Raw genomic sequence first — 21,366 nt, 5'->3', positions numbered from 1 at the left:
TTGGTAGAGCACATGCTCTGATGAGGCCTAGGTTCAATCCCGGGCAACACACACACACACACACACACACACACACACACACACACACACACACACTCTTTGAAAATTTACTGAGTTATTAAAAAATAAGCTCAAGAAGAAAATATTTATATCTCCACAATTTTCAATCTTTAGGGACAAGTTCAATAATCTTTATAAATATTTCCATGTGAGGTGACAAGTCTTCCTAGTTTTTTCTTAACTAATGTGTGACAGGTAAGTTAGCAAACCCTTAACAGTCAATGACAACACTTTTTTGTATACTGACGTTACTATAAGAACTAGAAGCTTAAGAAAAAAGAACTAGAAGCTTCATGATAATTTGTTCATGATAATGAACATACTGGTAAGAGTTTTATTTCTCCTAAAATGTGTTTTACCATAAAACACTGAAATGTTCAATACCCTTTCTTTGACAACTGAAGCTTGTTTATTCTTCCTTTTAGGTGGAAATTTACCACAATATCTCCAATACGACAATTACGTTATAATAGAAATAATAATCACAGGACCAGGTAAACAAAAGGTTAGTTTGCTTTCAATTAGAAATCATGTCATTTTTTCCTGATTTTAATGTATTTAAAATTTCCTATCAGAAATTTAAGCATAAACTGTTTTCTCAAAAATCAATATTTTCTAGAATATATTTATAACACAAAATGTCACATGGTGATTGCAAGTATCCACAGTTGCTGAAAAGAAAAAGTTCTTGATTTAAAAAAGCCACAGTCATTAATAGAAAATAAACCATTTCCCTGTCTCTCAGTTACAAATGGATCACACGTGATATGGATTTCATTGTTTGTCCTGCTCCCTTCCAAGAATTAAGTTAAAAGGAATTGTATGATTAGCATCACTTTGTTTTGTGAAGAGCAAGAGCAACAGAACTAGAAAGATTTGATAAAACCACTTAAAATCAGTGACAGTGGCCATTTAAATCTGAGAAAAAGAGAAATGTGATTAAGATTTTTCACTCTTATTTTTAGGTTTTTCAGATGTTTCCAATGTATATTAGAACTGTTTTAATATGGCATATCAATAACACTTGAAAAAAATAAGGAGTGGGAAAATCTTAAAGGGAAACATAGTAACTAGGTAAAGCATTTTTTTTCAGCATAAACACCATTAATGTCAGATTTCTACCATTAACAATTAAGAATCTGAGATTGTTAGACAACTTTTATTTATTTATTTATTTTTGCTTTTTGGGTCACACCTGGCGATGCACAGAGGTTACTCCTGGCTCTGCACTCTGGAATTACCCCTGGCGGTGCTCAGGGGACCATATGGGATGCTGGGAATCGAACCCAGGTTGGCAGCGTGCAAGGCAAATGCCCTACCCGCTGTGCTATTGCTCTAGCCCCAACAACTCTAAAAAATACACTAAGATTTTTAGTAGATTCATATTACGACAATATTACAAGTAGAAATGCACTTCTAATAAAATCAGTACCTTTATTAACCAATTTGAACGTTTTTCAAAAATGCTTTAAATTTACCTTAATTCTGACTGTTTAGAAAAGATAAGCAGAATGCACTTAATAATGTGATAATTTATACAGCATGAAGAGATAAATGTAGGCTCTAAGTCATTTTTATTAGAGAAAGAAGAGAAAATATTGCTGATAACCTCAGTAATAGAAAAGACAAAGGTTTAAAAGCAAGCAAGAAAAATAAAGTTAAAAGCAAAACAAAACCTCCAAAGAACAATTACCTCAGGTGATGCAAATCCTAAATATTCCCAGTCCCATGTTCCACCAGCAAAGCTACAAAGAAATTAGACATACCATTTGATTTATTATCAGTACTACAAAGTACTATCACACAAGAACCTTGCCCCTGGAACATTACTTTAAATTTGTTAGCTTAAAACTTGATTAACAAAAAAGAGCAATCCTTTATTATAATTAAAATAGTACTTCCATTTATTTTTTTCAGACTCTAAATTGCTTTGTGTAAAATGGTTAAAAAAATAAAAATCATCTGTTAAAACAGTGTTTTGAGATTGTTCCTTTTTTAAATTTTTATGTAAATTAGTATTAAAATGTCAAATACCTATAACTATTCTGAATAAGAAAACATGCTTCAATTTATAATTACAGAAAACTATCTGAAACAATGAGAAATCAAATGTACTTTAAGGCAGCAGTATTCAGCCACTGTGGACCAATGCCAGTTGCAGAAATTTCTTGCTGTCCGTTTACAAACCAGTGGTCTAGTTTGCTATGCATTTAAGGCTGAAGATCACTACTTCAGTGTATCAGCATGGGTGACGTAAATAACTTTGCTAATACAGATTTCTAATTTTTTCGTAACTGCTTACTACAATAATATATACAAGGCAAGGTTGTAGGGAAAAAATTCACACAGAATACATTAAGAAGCAAAAAATTCCAAAAATAACAAAAACAGAACAAACCGAGCAAAACTGTTTTAGGGCCCTCACATTACCTGTATTAGTTATTTGAAACCCCACAACAGAAGTTGGGTTCACTTAAATGTGAAATTAATCTAGCCTAATTTAGTCTTAGATATTATACAATGACAGAAAACAAGAAAAATAGAAAAAAATCACAAAAAGAAGAGACAAAGGTATTAGCAATCCATAGTTTAGCTCTAAATAACTTCCAAGAATATGAGCCCTAGTTAGATAGGTAAAAATCCTGCTAGCATCTGAGGTTGGAGGGAGGATGATTTTCAGTGTGTCCTTTTACCTGCGCCTTGGAGCTTCTGGTGAGTCTGCAGGAGCAACTCCTCTTGCCACAGATGCCAGGAATTCTTGCCTCTTCTGCTGAACGAGGCATGCTGCCTTGATGATCTTGTGGCGTGGTGTGCGAAGATAAGGCCTATTAACTTTTTGGGCAAGGTCTTCAGTGACCATTTCTAGGTCTGTCTATGAAAACAAGAAAAGGTTATAGACTGAGTAGATTAGATAAAAAAGCAAGTACAATGTTTATCTTGTTTTTCCATTAGATCTATTTGATATCAAACATGTATCGAGATTTTGAAATAACTTCCTATTTAATGTATTTTATTTTGAAAAATAACAAATATTTGTTATACTCACATCTATACTTCTTCTGGAATCAGGCCATTCTGACTAGCTTTTGGAACTTACTTCATGTAACCCACATGTAACCAAGTATTACCCAGAATTATCTATGCTTTCTGATAGACCAGAGGATGCTGCTCTCCCAGAAAGGCAAGTGAACTGACAGCCAAAAGAAAAAATCCAAAATCAAAAACAGATGTCAGTTCCTCAACTATCCGCATCCCTTGATCTGAATCTGAGTTTAAAAATCTCCATTTCTCAGAAATGGAGAAAAAGCATAAGGGTTAATGTGCTTGTCTTGGAAGTGGAGGACTCTGGGTTCAAATCCCTAGCACCACACATGGCCCCTTAAGTTTAATCAAGGATCACTCACTCCTGAGCACAGAGCCAGGCACAGCCCAGAGCACTGGAGCACTGCTCTAAAATCAAACAAGTAAGTAAGCTGAACTCCTTGAGAGCACTAAGTTTGATTGCTAGGGAATATTCTGGAATGGAACACATATATTTTCAATATTGTACATTTTTTTTCAGACTACGAAAGAAAAATACGAATTGTATGTGACGAAGTCAGGAATACAGCACTCATTTGCTAGGCATTTACAGCTATTTAGTTGCTAGATTACAAGTAAATAGCAGTGATGTATAAGGAGCTTACAAATTGTCTATAAAAAATGAGTAAGTTTCAAGGCATTGTATAATCAAATGCACCACACAGAATATACTGTATGTAAATGCTGAAGGACTCTGTGCCAAGTAAAGACCCCTGTCATTCATAGTTGGGTCTTGAAGGCAGCTTCATGGAACAAACTGATTATTTTAATCTTGAAAGAAATACAGTAATAAAAGGGAAATTCTGGTAGCTTCAAGAGTTAAAAAAAAAGGCACAATGAATTGTAACTATAATGAAGTTTGGGTGATTTTATTTGTTAGATACTGTTTAACTTTCTCAGTTTTGGGGGTCATACCTGGTGAAGCTTGGGACTACTCCTAGCCTGATGCTCAGTGGTCACTGCTGGCAGTGCACAGGGATAGGAACAGAAACTGAACTCTGTTTTCTTATATGCAAGGCAGATACTCCAGCCCCCCTAAGGTATCTCACTGGTCATTTTCAGTTGGACTTCTAAAATAACTACAAGATAGCAATTTTATCATCTAGTAAATAATACCTGTTTCATCTCTGAAGACAAAATTCCAAATTACATAATGAGATTTAGGCCAGATTTGAGCCTCAGTCAGTTTAAAACAAAGTAATGTTTGTACAGTTTGGAACTTATTTGGACCTGAAGATTGACGTATATAAATAGGAAATTTTAGCTTATTACTGGTAACCGTATCTTTATTAAAATCACTCTAAAACTAAAACCAAAACTGTATACTATTAATACCCAAATAAGATAAAACTTAACTTACATGATGGAAAGGGGATTTTTTAAAAAATGAGAACTCCATTTAGTTTTTTAAAAAGATATCTTACTTGCATGAGTTCAAATATTTCTTTCTTTGTGCTTTTAGGTTCTAAGAAAAATCCATATGGATAAGAACACTTGAGAATGCGTCGGGTTTTTAAGAGCACATGAACTGCATCTTCAATGAAAGTGGTATCTGGACAGCCTCCTTCAGCTATAAAATAAATCAGACAGTGAAAAAAAACTTTTTTCAAATTTAAAATTTAAATATAAAAATCATCTAATTATAAAATTTAAGATCTATTTTCTTAAGAGAAAAAAATAATTATTCCCTAAGACAAAACTAAAGCTGTAGGATAGCATCTGAATAAGACTAAAAACCTACATAAAATACTCATGTATGACAAGTTATTCTTTACAAACAAAGCCCACACTGCAGTAGTACAGGAGCACACTAACAGCAGTCATGACGAAATACGTAGAGCAATCTTGGATTCTGTTCTCAATCTCTTGGTGAACAAACTGAACTTGGAGTCAACCCAAAACTTCCACACTTTACTACACTTCTGAGGTTATCTTCAACAAAATTTTGCTGATTAAGGAACAGAATGAATGTCTTGACAAAATGTTTGCACTGGGGGGTGGGTGGAGCCTAACTGCAATTATGCCACAGAAAAACCAATATTGTACAAAAAGGATACAACACTCTCAGGAACAACTAACTGGATCAACTAAAGCTAGCAAATAAAACATCTTCAGGGAGAGAAAGGGAAGTAGAAAGAGAAAGAAGGGAAAAGAAATTGCCTTAACACTGGAGAGCATACATCATACATTCTTATAACATTATAGTCTCATCCTTAAAATACAAATACCTAGAAATTATGCAGAACTGAATTTCATACATTCTTTGAAAATAACATTCTTCATGCTTTTAGGAAGAGTACATGTAGGCTGAAGTGATAGAAGGGTATTTGCTTTGCACATAGCAACCCGGGTCTGATCCCTGGCATCCCATATGGTCCCCCATGCACTGCCAGCAGTAATTCTTAAGTGCAGAGTCAGGAGTAACCCCTGTACACTGCTGGGTGTGGCTTTAAAACAAACAGAAAGAAAGAAAAAAGAGAAAAAAGAAATAAAAAGGAAAGAGTATATGTGTGTATACCCACTGAATCAAAATACCAAGATGAAAGCATTTAACTAAGATAAAAAAGAAATAAACCACCTCTCGTTATAATGCTGCATATGAAATATAAAATTTTATTTAATATTTTCCAATCCTTGCAACTGTTAATTTTTTCACATCCTACTATACTGTTTAGAGCTTTCAGAATGTTAAAAAAAAAGTAATCCATAAATGTTATATATAACAATATAAATAATATAAATATAAATAATATTTATATTGGGCTGGAGTGATAGCACAGTGGGTAGGGCGCTTGTCTTGCACGTAGCCCACCTGGGTTCGATTCCTCCATCCCTCTCGAAGAGCCTGCCAAGCTACCAAGAGTATCCTACCCTCACGGCAGAGCCTGGCAAGCTCCCCATTCAATATGCCCAAAACAGTAACAAGTCTCACAATGGAGACAATACTGGTGCCCTTTGAAGGCAAGTCAATGAACAATGGGCGGACAGTGCTACAGTGCTATATTATGTAAAGGTAAAAGGTAAAGGCCCTCCCGTTGTTCATTGATTTGCTTGAGCGGGCCCAGTAACGTCTCCATTGGAGACTTTGTTGTTACTGTGTTTGGCATATCGAATACGTCACGGGGAGCTTGCCAGGCTCTGCCGTGCGGGCGAAATACTCTCAGTAGCTTGCCGGGCTCTTCGAGAGGGGTGGAGGAATCGAACTCGGGTCGGCCATGTTGGCTGCGTGCAAGGCAAACGCCCTACCGCTGTGCTATCACTCCAGCCAGTGAGTGGTCGCAAGTTCAACCTAAAGTCAACCTGCAGCTATATTATGTATTGGACATTATTCCAAGTATTAGGGATAAATCAGTGTTGGAACAAAAGTTCCTGCTGCAGAGTCTACGAGAAATTTTTTCCTTCCAAAAGTTTTGTTGGATTTTGGATCATATCAAACTGTGCTCTGGAACTACTCACAGCATGGTGGTCAGGGTCACAGGCATGCTATGGGGATCTTGTCAAGTCAGGGATCAAACCTGGGGCATTGGCATGCAAGGCATACACTTGAGCCATTTGAGTTATCTCCCTTGTGCACCTTTCAATTTTTAACAAAAAATTGTTTTTATAATTTAGATAACCTGGTGGATACAGTATTTATAGGATCAATGTATATATTTATAGTATCAACGTACAAAGTTACTGCATCCCACCATTACCGAAATCCCCAAGAATCTCATTTTCCCTATGTCACCTTTGTCTGCCTCATCACTCCTCTCTCTCACTTTCAGTTTTTACAGCCCAATTATCTTCAAGAATTTGATCCTGATGCATTCTCATTATAGCATTACTAATGTCCAAGAACCAACTATTAACACGGTGACTAAGCTAATATCGACACATTTCTTCCCCATTTAAATTAAATTCAGGCTACTACCGTCATTAGGGAATTATACTTATGAGAATCATGTATACATTATTTTCATAGACTTGAACACACACACATATGGTTACATTTTTGGCTTAAATCTTTTTAACACAAAGTATAATCATTTTAAAACGCAACCTTTTAAGCCAAACACAGCAGAACCTATACTCTGTGTGACCACTGTGAGAGATTATAATCTAATAATGTAACCAACAGTCACTGCATTTTAGGAACATTTTTTTCTTTCAGAATTCATTAGTTATAACGTCACTGCTTACATTTTGTTTTTTGGGTGGGGAGTTGGGCCACTCATGATGGTGCACAGGGCTTACTCCTGGCTCTGTGCTCAGGGATCACTTCTGATGGGCTCAAGAACCATACAAGACTGCTGGGGACTGAAACTGGGTTGGCGGCACGTAAGGCAACCCTACATGCTCTACTGTTGCTCTGGTCCTAGAAATGTTTTCCTGAACATCCAATTCATGAACCATAAACTAGCTATGTCATGGACTTATTTTTTTACTCCAATGTCCTGATTTACAAGTGAGGTTTCTCTTGGAACTGAACAAGATTCCATTCTATTAAAAGTTTTGCTACATTTTCTCTAAAAACTTTGAGAAATCATTCACACAATTTATTGGATTGTATGTGAATCTTGATCCTTTGATTAGGTCAGTGATTCCCTTAAGGTCCATCCATTTTTTTCACAACAATGTAGAGCATAAGTAATGGCAGAGCAATTAAGCAAAGAAGTGTGTTTATCTGCTAACAGTACCAACTGAATTAAAGGAGCTCATGAGGTTAAAGCTGGTGGAAACTCTACTCACTGAGGCATTAAATACTAAACTGTAGTCTTAGCTTTAGAGAGTATACAATGATCAAAATAAGCTAATATAAATAATGTATTCCTTTTAAGGCCTTAAACTCCCACCAGTAAAGTGATTCAAGCAAGAAAGCCTATTTCATATTAATTATCACATATCATTTATAACTTACTTTCTTTGAGAGCTTTACTCAACTGCTCCATCTTTTCTTTGGCTGTTTTAAGTAGCCGTTGTTCTAACTATAAGAATAGAAATAAATAATTTAAATCATTCCCTATATTCATCCAAAACATTAATTCAGCTTAAAATAATTAGGAACATACCTGATAGCTATGCTCATGGTTTTTAAATCTTGTGTAATAGTGCATAAATCTGTCAAGTTCTTGAAATCGTTTGTGTTTCTTCTCAGCCTAGGAAACAAATATCTATACATGGTACTGATAAAACTACAAGAAATTAAAATTGGTGTAGCACTTAAATTTATTGATAAGTAGTAATAAATTCAGGCTTGTTGATTATATTACTGAGAGAAAAATATTTTAAAGGGTCTCAGAACAAGATTTTACATTTCCATTCTGTGACACATTAACTACACAATCTCAAAGATAATTCTGAAATGTTGTGATGATGATCAGATCATGTTTTACATTGTTTAATACTATATATTGAGGTGTACACTTCACCATCAAATTCATACATTGAAACTTTAACCCCCAATGGACCTGTATTTGGAGAGAGAGTGTCCAAGGAGATGATATAAGTAAAATAAGGTACTAGAGTGAGGTCTCAATTCAATACTGCTTCCTCCTTTAAAGTACAAGAGACACTGGAGGATGCTATCTTTCTCACTGTCTCCTGCTATTACCTGGCCTACCCCAGTCTTGTGAAAGCAGAGCAAAACAGAAAGCTCTTTACAAGCCAAGAAGAGATCCCCAGCAGAAACCAAATTAGTCAGACTCTGGATTTTAAGAGTCCCCAGTCTATGGTATTTTCTTATGGCAACAGATTAAGATACTGTATACTGTAACAAAATACAAGATCAATGGTATTGTCTTAATTGTCAGTGTTTTTAAGACACTACAAAGGAAACTGGGATATGAAAGACATCTTCAACATAGAAAAGGAAAGAAAATTAAAAAACTTCACGTTTATAGATCTAGCTTTTTCAATGAAAGGCTACTCCAGTGTGTATTCAATTTAATGCCTGATTAAGAACAATGGAAGAGGGAAAAAGAAGCTGTAGAATATTTCAAGGCATTAAAAAGCTTCAGTGGAAGCTGTGATTTAAATGATTCTTTTTACCTCCACGGTCATTTCCTTAGACTGCTCCTCCACATGCTGAATGACTTCATAGCGAGTACATCTGTAATAACCTCCAGTGGAAGAACTATGTTTTTTCCATTCTTCTAGGCAAATCCAGCAAAAATCATACTTGCACTTCAAAAGAAAACATATATACTGATATCTCTGTATGTTAATACACAAATTACTTTTCGATTTCTAGCAAAGCAATTTATAGAGACTAAACAATCCTGCTTGTGTGACCAGAAGAAAAAATTAAAGACACATCCGCACATCCAAGGACAGTAGAGACAAGGGCCAGGGATATTGCTCCATGGTTGGAAACCTGCCTCATGAGCTGAGAGAGAAGGCAGCTGGAATAGGGAAGGGATCACTAAGTCAATGATGATTGGAGGGATTGCTTGGGATGGGAAATGTGTGCTGAAAGTAGATAAAGAACCAAAGGTGATAGACTCTAAGTATCTGTATGGCAAACCATAATGCCCCAAAGTAGAGAGAGTACAGGGGAAATTGTCTGCCATACAGGCATGGGGCGGGGAAGGTGAGGGGAGGATACTAGGGACATTGGTGGTGGAAAATGTGCAGTGGTGGAGGGATGGGTGTTCAAACATTGTATGATTGAAACTCAAACATGAAAGCTTTGTAACCATCTCACAGTGATTCAATTAAAAAATAATTAAAAATGGTAGAATTTGTTCTATTTCCTTGAAGAAAAAAAAAGGCCATGCCCTCCTTTTCAGTTTCCTCTTATCTGCACTATGTAGTTTTAAAATATGCTTATAAGGATAAATTAAATTAAATTATAATATTGATGCACTCTCAAAAAATTAAAAAATATCAATTGAATTTCTTTCCAAATAATAAGAACATACTGACATTTCATTTTTTGAGTATGTAGCAACTTATTGATTTATACTGGTCTATAATGGTTTTAAAACTGGAAACAAGTTTTAGTTTCCTAAAGTATGACATCAAACATAAAACCTATTTTACATTTTTTAGAAAATTTCACTCGTTTAATTACAATAATTAATAGACAATGCCAAAGAGTATTCAGCAGGAAAATCCTTTTTAAAAAAATATATATATATTTTTTCTGGTACTTTTATGGTTTACAGATTCTGATAAAGAAATATTTTCACTAGTCTAATTATCTAGAAGATAATTTTCATTTTACTATTTTCGAGAAATCAAGATGTTTGTGAGATCTGAAATTTCCAAAAAAGTATTATTAATTATTAATTTTTATTTTATTCCATTATGATTAGATTTACTGCTAAATTACTTTTTATTTTCTGAAATATTGTTGAGATTTTCCTTGATGATTAATGATCAATGTTTTGTGACTATTCCATAGGTACTGCAAAGATGAGCAGTCCATGTTTTTAGGATACAGAGTCTGAACATACAGCAATACATATATCTTAGTCGTATACTAGATTTTTATGGAATTTTATATACTTTATAGTTGATCTGCCATGAACAGAGAGCTGAATTTAAAGTCTACTTTGATTTTTAAAATTTCTTTAGTTGTTTTGGGGGTCACACTCATCAGTGCTGTGAGATTACTCCTCACTCTGACCTCAGGAATCATTCCAAGCAGTGCTCGGAAGACCACCTGGGGCTCTGGGGATTGGACCCAGGTTGGCTGCATGTAAGGCAAATACCCTACCCTCTGTACTATTAGTCTGGCCCCTAAAGTCTTCTTTCAAACACTCCTTCACAAACATGTAATACACAATGAATTGTGTGCTCTATACACCCTGAACAATCTATACGGTCCTCTGAACCCTGCCAGGAGTGAATCCTTAGTGCACAGCCAGGAGTAAGCCCTGGGAACTTCCAGGTGTGGCACCAAAATCAAATCAAACCAAGATAAACTTACAAAATAGCCAAATTGTATATTCTATGATGAAAAAGCTTACAGTTTTAATAATTTTGAGTTGCAAAAAAGATCTCACAGAAACTGATGAAAATCAATGGAAATCAAATAAAAATGTGCATAAATAATTCTAATAGAAACATATTAGTCATTATTTTGTCTGTATGATTTTAATTTGAGGGCAAAATCTGAATTTTCTTGGTGGATACTTCTGGCTTAGGGTTCCAGGAATACTCTTGCTGGGTGCTTGGGGAACCAAGTGGTACCAGTAATCAAACCTGGGGCTTCTGTGTACCAAACATGAATTCTTGTCCTTTGGGCTATCTCCCACTTGTTATTCTTTTAAAATGTATAACCACTTGATACCAGAAAATAAAAAATATCTACTCAATAATAAGGCATTACTAAATGTAAAATTAATCATTGTGTTAATCATTGATTCCATTAAACGTGTTTGACATTAACATTTTTAAGACAAAAACTTAAACAAAATCATTTTAAGATGAATTACCTTACCAATACCTAATTTACAAAAATACTCATTACTATAATTATATTAGCCAGTACTTACTACTAGTAGGTAGTATAAAGAAAACAAAGGTGATGCCACATCCTACTTTTTGTAGCGGCACAACTGATAATTTTTATGATCAACTAGTATATTTCTTTATATATTAATGTAAGGTGTATCAGAGCCCCCCTCCCTCCCCCAAAAAAACTATCTTAAAAAAAAAGATATGGGTGTTAGAGAAAAAAGCACAAATAAAATAGAAGTAGTCTGGCCTGTTTAGCTGAACGAATTAAGCAATCTTCACAATTTCAAGACTGTACAAGATTTTTCTTACACTTAGGAAATTATTATTAATATCCCCCAAGTCAATTCATTTGCTAACTAATTACTTTTTTGTTGTTTTGGGGGCCACAGCCAGCAGTGCATAGGGGCTTAGTCCTGGCTCTGAGCTTAGGGATCATTCTTGGTGGTGCTTGGGGGGCCATATGGAGTGCCAGGAATGGACTGGGGTGGAGGTGTGCAAGGCGAACATCCCACCTGCTATAAACTTTCAAAATTTTCATCACATGCTAAATTAGAATATATTGTTCTTATCAATAATTTAAACAGTTATTTTATATAGATCGCATTTCTAATAGAAAAGGAAAAGAATAACAATTTTAAAACTAAAATTTTCATAAAGATATGGATTAATCTGATAAATCTAATTTCAGAGTATTTGTTTTAAATATGGCAATTTCTTTTTTTAAAGATAGCTTTTATTGAAATTTATTTTGAAAGATGAGGGGAGAGAAAGCAGTAAATGTGTGTTCAAGAGAGAACACAGGCTTCTCAGAGTGGAAACAGGCAAGCAAAGAAACAGATGAGCAAGCGAGATACATGTTCAAGGGAGAACATGGGCTTGAAGAGCAAGAACGATTTATTTCTATGTCACTAAAAGGGTAACTTTCTAACAATATTATTTTATAGGTAATTATATATTTTTTGCAGACCTATAGTTAAGTAGATTGGCATTTAAAAATATAGCAGTGAATTAGTTATTTGATACTTTTATTAGCAGAATTAAAGTCTGTCCACCACTTTGGGTGTCTTTATTATGTATACCATGTATATATATATATATATATATATATATATATATATACAGAACTGTGGTTTAGATTTGTATTTTGTAGGATTTGTAGTACGGTTATTTTTTCTGCATTTGTATGGCAGGGGGCAAGGAGGGCAGCCTGGATTGGGCCTGACTCTGAACTGTGCGCTCCAGAGTCTAGGGTGCAAAACCAACTTTGCAGAAGATCTATGCAAGATACTACTTAATAATTTGATATTACTATTCATATATACCCAAAACATTTTCAAAATCCTCACTGATATAGGTGGCTCTCAGGAAAAGATTTAGGTATTTATTTTTGACTATGTATTACTGAACTCTTACCCTTATTTTTTTTTTAACATTCACCAAGAGTATAAAATTTAGTAATGTAAACCAATACTGTATTATTCAACAAAGAATACAGAATAAAATCCCTTGTTGAGGTTTATCTGAAACTTAATATTTTTGTACCTCTAACATTTCTTCTTTGGATTAATAATAAAACTCAAATTTTAACTGAAAAGTTGGTAAAATTCTATATGGCTTACCTTAGCACACTGCATGTGATTGCATCCCTCATTCTTCTGTATCGGAGATTTACAGTTAGCACAAGGCTTGGAGTTAGTTAACAACCAGAGACAATTGGCAGCATCCTCATAAGCTTCACTAACTCCCACAACTTTGGGATAGTAAGCACAAAAACACACACAGAAAATTATTTAGGGTAAAACTTTGGGTGGGACCCCAAAGTTTTCATTGTAGGTTTTCTCTCAATTTAAACCTCATGCCCATTTGCCATAGATTCTATGGCCCTTTTTTCTTTTTTTGAGGGTGCTCCTAAGTAGTGTTCAGGGGGTTCCAGGGTGGCTCACACTGATAATCAGAGAACCAAGTTGCATGGTTTACTGCTAGGGTCCGAGGATGTGGAGCTCCTCAGGCCCAGCAGTGCCAGGGACCACCAGTGCAATCAAAGCAGTGCTTCGGGGAGCCTCCGGGGTTAAATCCCTCTATATCCCATCAGGGCTCTGCAGTTCTCCGGTTCAAACTCAGTTCTTGGTACATGTCTTCTGACCGCTGAGCTACCTCTCAATCCCTACAGCAAATTGTTTCAACTGCTTCATTCTGAGTAGAATGACTATAGGTAAGGAGCTAAATGCCTAATGTTCTACTTTTGAAATGATTTAAGGGGTATTTCTTCCTAAATCCTTTTTCTGCTTTGTTTTGTATTTTGGGCCACACCTGATAATGCACAAACCACACCAGGGGTTACTCCTGGCTCTGCACTTAGGAATCATATGCAATTGATTCCCATAAAGGATGCCGGGGAGACCAAATGTGATACTGGGGATCAAACCTGGGTAAGCTGCATCCAAGTACAGCCTTACCTGCCCTACTACCTCTGTGGCACATTTCCTGAATTCTTACCCAACTATGGAAGAGAAAAACTATAGTAAAAACAAACAAAAAAAGCCCCCAGCAATGTCATTTTCTGTTTAATAAATAATTACACCAAGGAAAATTATGAGGAATGACTAATTTAAACAAAAATTCCTTACTCAGGTCCATTGCAAACAATGATCAGAAACTTCATTCTAGTAAAGAATATAAAAATTAGATGAAATTATCAACATTTTTACTGATTTCAGATAAAATAAAAAATCTAATTTATGAATCTAATGTCAGGTATGCAATCTTAAGGAAGGCATCATTTTATTTTCTTATTTTATATGGCTTTTGAGCCCTATCACCAGTTGTAATTAGGTTCTGTGTTTATAATTAGTTCTCTTGTTTCTGTGCTCAGGAACCACTTCTGGTGGTGCTTGGGGGGACCATATTTGGTGTCAAGGATAAATTGGGGTTGGCTGAGCACTGACAAGCATGTTAACCCACTGTACTATTTCTCTGGTTCAGTGATACAAACTTTAAAAAAAAATTCTAAATTTCACATTTTATATTCTACAAACTCTTCACACATAAAAACACCCTCTCTGATGGAAAGGTAGGGAGGCTCGAGAGTTTCAGATGAACAATTAAAAAGTGTATGTTTTATTCTGCAAAAATGTCAGCAATTAAGTTTGTTATGTTTAGATTGCCTTCTAGCTCTAAGGGCTGTCCCCCCTTTTTTTTTCTTTTCTTTTTTCTTTTTTTTTCTCTAATAGGATATGTCTAGAAATCACTACTGGGTTATTTTCTAGACAAGTTCCTACTTACATGCAGACACTCTCAAAAGAGTGGGAAAGTATTTGGTTAGTCATACATAGTTAAGCAGGGGAGAAATCAGATTCTTTTCAGTTCTGAGACTTAAGAGGAAAAGTTACCAACCCTCCCCCTCACCTTCCTCCAAGACAGGAATCTTTGGGGAGGGGAAGGGAAAAATGTTTTGGGCTGATCCTGGGAAGTGGCTCTGTATAGGAACAGAAAGAGCTGAGCACTAGAAGCAGCACTTTGATAGAATCTAGCAGTGAGGACTACTGTCTAACTGAAAGGAAGCCATGGAAACCAGTCTATATGTCTACCTATTTAGGGTTAACAGCACAGCAGCTTCAAGTTGATCTATAAAGCAAAAGAATATAATTCTACATAGCAAAGAAAAACAATAGCAGCAATAAACTGATCAGACTCCAGTTCAGTGCTAAACTTCACTTAGTGGAAGTCAATAATCAGTTTTGTGTGTTAGTGGCAAGTCTTTTGGGATAATTTGGTAGAGAGTTTAAGGAACTCAACATATCAAATTGTGGAGGCAATGCTGTTTATAAAAATGAATGGCTAAAAAAATTAATTACTAAATATAAATATCTATTTTTAATTTAGAAGTAGTGACCTTTAAAAGGCCCTCCCGTTGATCGTCGATTTGCTCGAGCGGGCCCAGTAACGTCTCCATTGGAGACTTTGTTGTTACTGTGTCTGGCATATCGAATACTCTCGGTAGCTTGCCGGGCTCTCCGAGAGGGGCGGAGGAATCGAACTCGGGTCGGCCATGTTGGCCGCGTGTAAGGCGAACGCCCTACCCACTGTGCTATCGCTCCAGACCTTTAAATATAAATATATAATTTTGACCTAGAAGTAGTGGCCTTTCTTCTGCTTTCAGCATTGACAATTATTTTCCACTCAGAAGCTCTAATATATTCCTAGATTTTTACTGTCCATTGTTACAGTAAATAAAGCATAAAGCCATTAAAACAAAGCAGTTGTGTGGCCTGCAACATAAGTTTTTTTCTCCCACTTGGAGAGAATGCTAGTTTCTAACTGCATTCTAGCAAAACGCATGAAGTAAATCGTGCTTAGAAAATGTGCTAGGAAAAAGCTGCCCTTTCACCCTGTTCTCTGAACATGCTCATTTCATATATCAGCTCTTTATACATACAAAGTGTCTTAGCTGTCAGCCCTTATCACTCTCCAGCCTACCTGGCAAGTCTTCTTACTCTACTAGCTTCCATACTTTGATACCCTGATCTTTCCTGATTAATCTAGTATGTTCAAGTCTCTTTGTAATAAATATTAACTTTATCAAAACATAAAGCAAAACATAGAGCATAACACAATATAAAACTTTCAGGTAGAGTCAAGATGTAAGTGTAAGTAGTTTTTGAGGGCTAAATTTCTTTAAAAAGACACTCTACAACTATTTAATGAATATACACTATAAAAAAGTTCAGCTGAAAATTTTATAAATTATCATTCACAGAAAATGTAACCATTTATCATTTTGTTTCTTGCTCTGATTGGGGGGGGGGGGGGGAGAAGCAGTCTTACCGCACAAGAACATTTGAATACTTATAGTGAATTCTGTGAACTGATCCAGTTATATTTTCTAGTATTTTTTGTCATTAGATTTTGTTACTCCTTTTGCGCTTCATAATTCAAATACTTTGGAAAGCTAAACATAGGGAGAAAGTTCTCATAAATCTATAAATTAGGTTGAAAATGCTAATACCAAAGACATACTGTATTATATACTTTGTATGTAAGTGGTTATTAATAGATAACTGTATATAGTTACCAGTATAGTGAAAAAATGGCTACATTTTCTCAGCTTTAGGAAACCTTTTTGTAGACTTGGCTTTAGCTTCTTTTCTGATGAGCTACTTCTCAGAAGTCCTTTCCTAAGCTGACCAATGCATACATCACCTGATACTCAAAAATTCAACTTTATTTTTCCTTTGATCTATCCCTTCCAAAATTTTTTTCTACATATGAACTCACACTGGAATTTAGGATATTTTTCTGACTGCCTATTTGATAACTACTGCTGTTTAAAAGATACTCAAACATGTATTTGGTAAAAATGTGGTACATAGAAAAAAAACAGAAATACAATGTTGCACATTTTAATCTAAAACTTTTTATATTGTTATCAAATACCTCACGGGAAAGCTTGCCAGCCTTTGACCAGGGGGGAGATACTCTCAGTAGCTTACCGGGCACTCTGAGAGGGGCAGAAGAATCAAACTCGGGTTTGCCATGTTGGCTGCGTGCAAGGCAAACGCCCTACCCGCTGTTCTATCGCTCCAGCCCTACACAGTAAAAAGTCTCACAATGTTATTGGGCCACTCGAGCAAATCAATGAACAATGGGGTGATAGTGACAATGACAGTTAAAGAAACAAAGCACCTCAGTTAAAAAAAATATTAAAAGTTAGGTCCTTTATTTCTGACCTCTACTCCCTGCCCATATCTTCTTCAATTCTCCCAAATCAGAAAATGATAATTTCAGTTTTTATTTGCTTATGCTCATAAAATATTAACTGTCAGGGACCATTTTATCTTTCTTATTTTTCATTCAATACTCCAGCATATTCTTTTAGTTTGATCTTCTAAATTCTAAACAAAGCCACTTCTTATCACTTCTATTGCTACAATTCTAGTCCAAATTATGTCAAACTTTTATTTGGTTTTCTACTTTGGTATTTAGCTTCATTGGTATCTTTCATGTTTTCTCTTTCTTCTTCATTTCAACATTATTCTTACACTGGAGTTGTTAAAAAGTTTAAAACCCTATTTGCAGATGGGTATGAGATTATGTTCCTTCTGTAGATGCAGAGTAATTTGGAAGATGTTAGGTAGCACATTTGTTTGAATTAAAATAACTTGAGTTATTTTCTGGGAAACTGGCAAAGCTATGGCCCGTTCTGCCTTTTCTACAATGTCCATTCCTCAGTTTTTTCTATAAGAAGAACAAAAACAGTTGTAGTGGTGGTAGACAGCAGTACTTTTATCTGCATTTCTGATGCCTGAATTCAAATTGTGATTATCTGCTTTCAAGTTTCCTGCATACTCAGAAAAAAATGGTAATCACAGTTCCAAGGATTCTTGAAAGTAGGAGTGGACTGCTGATCCTATTATAACGAAGATTTGAAAAAATGTCCCTGGCTGTCATTTCTCTACTATTCTATCCTTATTACTGATGGAAATACCAGTGTTTTAGCTTTACAATATTTTCAGTTCTTACAATTATATTGTAAACATCTTATTTTTTAGAGAAATGTTCTTTTTTGGGAGGTGGGACACATCTAGCAGTGCTCAGGGGCTACTTCTGGCTCTGTGTTTAAGAGTGACCTCTGGTGTTATTTGGAGTGGGGCTGGGGTCACAAACAGTGCAGGGTCACATGATCAGACCAGGTTCAGCAGCATATAAGGCAAGCACCTTACCTCCTGTACTTTCTCTTTGGCGCTAGAAAAATAATCTTACATACTTTTGATGGGCTGGAGTTATAGCACAGCGGTAGGGCGTTTTGCCTTACAAGCGGCCAACATGGCCGACCCGAGTTCGATTCCTCCGCCCCTCTCGGAGAGCCTGGCAAGGTACCGAGAGTATCTCGTCCGCACTGCAGAGCCTGGCAAGCTACCCGTGACATATTCGATAAGCCAAACACAGTAACAACGTCTCATGATGGAGACGTTACTGGGCTCATTGCTCATTTGCGCTCGAGCAAATCGATGAACAATGGGAGGACCATGGACATACCTTTGATATTATTTAAAACATTTATTATTATAGCTTAAGCAACATGATTATAACAGTGTTAGCTATAGAGGTATATAGAAACCTTGCCTCACTGCTACCAAAATTAAATACAGAGTGAGTTTATTTGCAGAAAATAAATTTTTAAAAAATCCTAATTTTTTTTAAACATGGTGATTTTATTTTATTTTATTTTTTGCTTTCTTTGGGTCACATCCAGCAATGCACAGGGGTTACTCCTGGCTCTACACTCAGGAATTACTCCTGGCGGTGCTCAGGGGACCATATGGGATGCTGGAAATCAAACCCAGGTCAGCCGCATGCAAGGCAAACGCCCTACCTGCTGTGCTATCACTCCAGCTCCAACAATTCGTAATTTTTAAAAACTTAATTATATGAAAAAAATTATGACACTAAATTTTAAAATTTACCCTCTGTCTTAATATAAGCAAGCTGTTACTTCAACAACAGTTTATTACTGTGTTTGATGGTGCAAACAGAAAGATGCAAATAACAATGAATGCTACATATGAACAATGTTACCATGTTAGAATGAACCCATGTTAGAGATTGCCCATGTTAGAAATATCTAACAACTCATCACCAAATCTAACAGTTAATTCTGAGACAATATACAAATTATGGATAGCTGAAATAATTCAAACACAGAAAAGGAAAAAAAAAGAACAAATTTCTTGGTGAAGAAATGAGAAAAGCAGAGGAAGATGATATATTATACTATTTAAAGGAAGTTTCACAAAATAATCAGTTATAAAGCACAGAAAACTTTAGGTTCTAACAATTAATTCTAAGAAAGGTAAAGGTAAGGTAAAGGCCCTCCCGTTGATCGTCGATTTGCTCGAGCGGGCCCAGTAACGTCTCCATTGGAGACTTTGTTGTTACTGTGTCTGGCATATCGAATACTCTCGGTAGCTTGCCGGGCTCTCCGAGAGGGGCGGAGGAATCGAACTTGGGTCGGCCATGTTGGCCGCGTGTAAGGCAAATGCCCTACCTGCTGTGCTATCGCTCCAGCCCTTTTGAGCAAAATTACACTGACTTTATTCAAATCGTCATGCAATCTTTACTAAAGGAGAGAAGGGATTTGCCAGGACTTGTGAAATATATTTCATGTTCAACATATAAAAATAAAAATTTTATTTATGATAGGCAATATGACAAAACATTTTGTTCTAATAATGTCAATTCCCTGCTCTAAAAAAAAAAATCATGTGTTATTGTCACTTATTTTGCTAATAGGATAAATTCAGAAAATGCGATTAAGAACTTTCATAGTCTGGTTATACTAATCTTTCCAGATTTATTTTTGGTAAATATGTCAGATGGACCTTGCTTTAAGCTCTAGAATAATTTACAAAGAAACACAGGTAGGTGAGTAACTGCAAGCCAACTCAAGAAATAAATATGCTTTTAGGTACCAGAAACATCAGAAAAAACAAAACAAAACAAAACAAAACCTAATACCCTTTTCTTGTTTAAAAGTATAGGAAGGTAAGAGTACTGAATTATTTGTGAAATATTATGGTATTCTCCTGATATGTACAAAGTGTGTACCTATATGTAAATCCTATCTTCCTGGGGCTGGAGTTATAATAAAGTGGGTAGGGCATCTGCCTTGCAAGTGGCAACCCAGGTTTGATCCCTGGCACCCCATATGGTTCCCTGAGGCACCCCCGCTCAGGAATGACCCCTGAATGCAGAGCCAGGTGTAAGTGTTAAGCACTGAATGTGGCCTAAAACAAAACAACAACAAAAAAACTTATAGATGTCATTTGACATAAGTAAATCTAAAAAATCAATATAATAATAAGAAATTAACTTATATTATCCTCTACTGGAAGCTTCTAGGGAATTTAGCTTCTGCTCATTACGCATCATGTATTTCTTCCTCAAAGTACAGAGAAGCTAAGAAGACCACTCCAGGATAAAATGAAAGAGTTATAGAATGGGCATTTAAGCATAATGACTATTCATCTTGTTTATCTTTCGTTACAGAATGAATTCATTACAAACATAAGACCTATGATTCTCTTTTGCAAAAAAAAACCTTGTAATTGCTTGGACTGGTGCAATAGTCCAGTGGGTAAGGTACTTGCCTTTCACATGGTTTGATCCCTAGCATCCCATATGGTCCCACTACCAGGAGTGATCCTTGAGCACAGAGCCACGAGCAAGCCCTGACCACTGCTGGGTGTGACTCCAAAACCAAAATAAATAAATAAGTTATAAAAAAAAAGAAAACAAAAACAAAACCTGTTATCTCCAAAAGGATGTTGGTGATAACTTTAGTATTAACAAACTTAAAAAAATTTTAAATAAAGACTCAAAGAAATACAGTCACAAAATCTTCAAATGCTTTTTTTTTTTTTGGAAAACATGTAGCATAGTTATCTAAAACTCCTCTTACGTTCTTCTGGTTTCATTTCAGTTATTTTCTGTAGCCAATTTTTCCATGTTTGGCAGTCACAAGGTTCATGTGCTTCACCAAGGCACTCCCTAAGAGGAAAACATAAAAAAGGAAATTTTAAGATATTTTTTATTAACTTTAAGGTAGAAGAATAGGTGGTAAACATATTCCCAACTGTTAAGCTGAGGAAACCAAAAGATGGTGACTACTGAAACATGAAACATCTCAATAAAGAATCGAAAACATTCCAAAACTTGATACCACTAGGTCAGGTTGTTTTTTATTTTCTTAATTATTATATTCATTTGCACATTTGAAAA

The 21,366-nt window shown here is 35.5% G+C and overlaps 1 protein-coding gene across 3 annotated transcripts in view; it reads right to left on the bottom strand.

The window, feature by feature from the left end:
• ANKIB1 (ankyrin repeat and IBR domain containing 1) overlaps positions 1–21,366 on the bottom strand; it is a 145,090-nt gene that overhangs the window by 8,682 nt on the left and 115,042 nt on the right. For all 3 annotated transcript variants that reach the window (XM_056118648.1, XM_056118650.1, XM_056118649.1), the window contains exons 10-17: positions 21,047–21,135; positions 13,209–13,339; positions 9,172–9,306; positions 8,193–8,279; positions 8,042–8,108; positions 4,566–4,711; positions 2,754–2,932; positions 1,754–1,805 (exon numbers count right to left, since the gene is read on the bottom strand). In XM_056118648.1, coding sequence (XP_055974623.1) covers positions 1,754–1,805; positions 2,754–2,932; positions 4,566–4,711; positions 8,042–8,108; positions 8,193–8,279; positions 9,172–9,306; positions 13,209–13,339; positions 21,047–21,135 — 886 coding nt within the window. The remainder of the gene's footprint in view (positions 1–1,753; positions 1,806–2,753; positions 2,933–4,565; positions 4,712–8,041; positions 8,109–8,192; positions 8,280–9,171; positions 9,307–13,208; positions 13,340–21,046; positions 21,136–21,366) is intronic.

Source organism: Sorex fumeus, unplaced genomic scaffold (genome assembly GCF_029834395.1).
Source record: "Sorex fumeus unplaced genomic scaffold, SorFum_2.1 ptg000037l, whole genome shotgun sequence".
NCBI classification, from domain to species: Eukaryota; Metazoa; Chordata; class Mammalia; order Eulipotyphla; family Soricidae; genus Sorex; species Sorex fumeus.
This window is presented reverse-complemented; position numbering and strand designations above follow the sequence as displayed.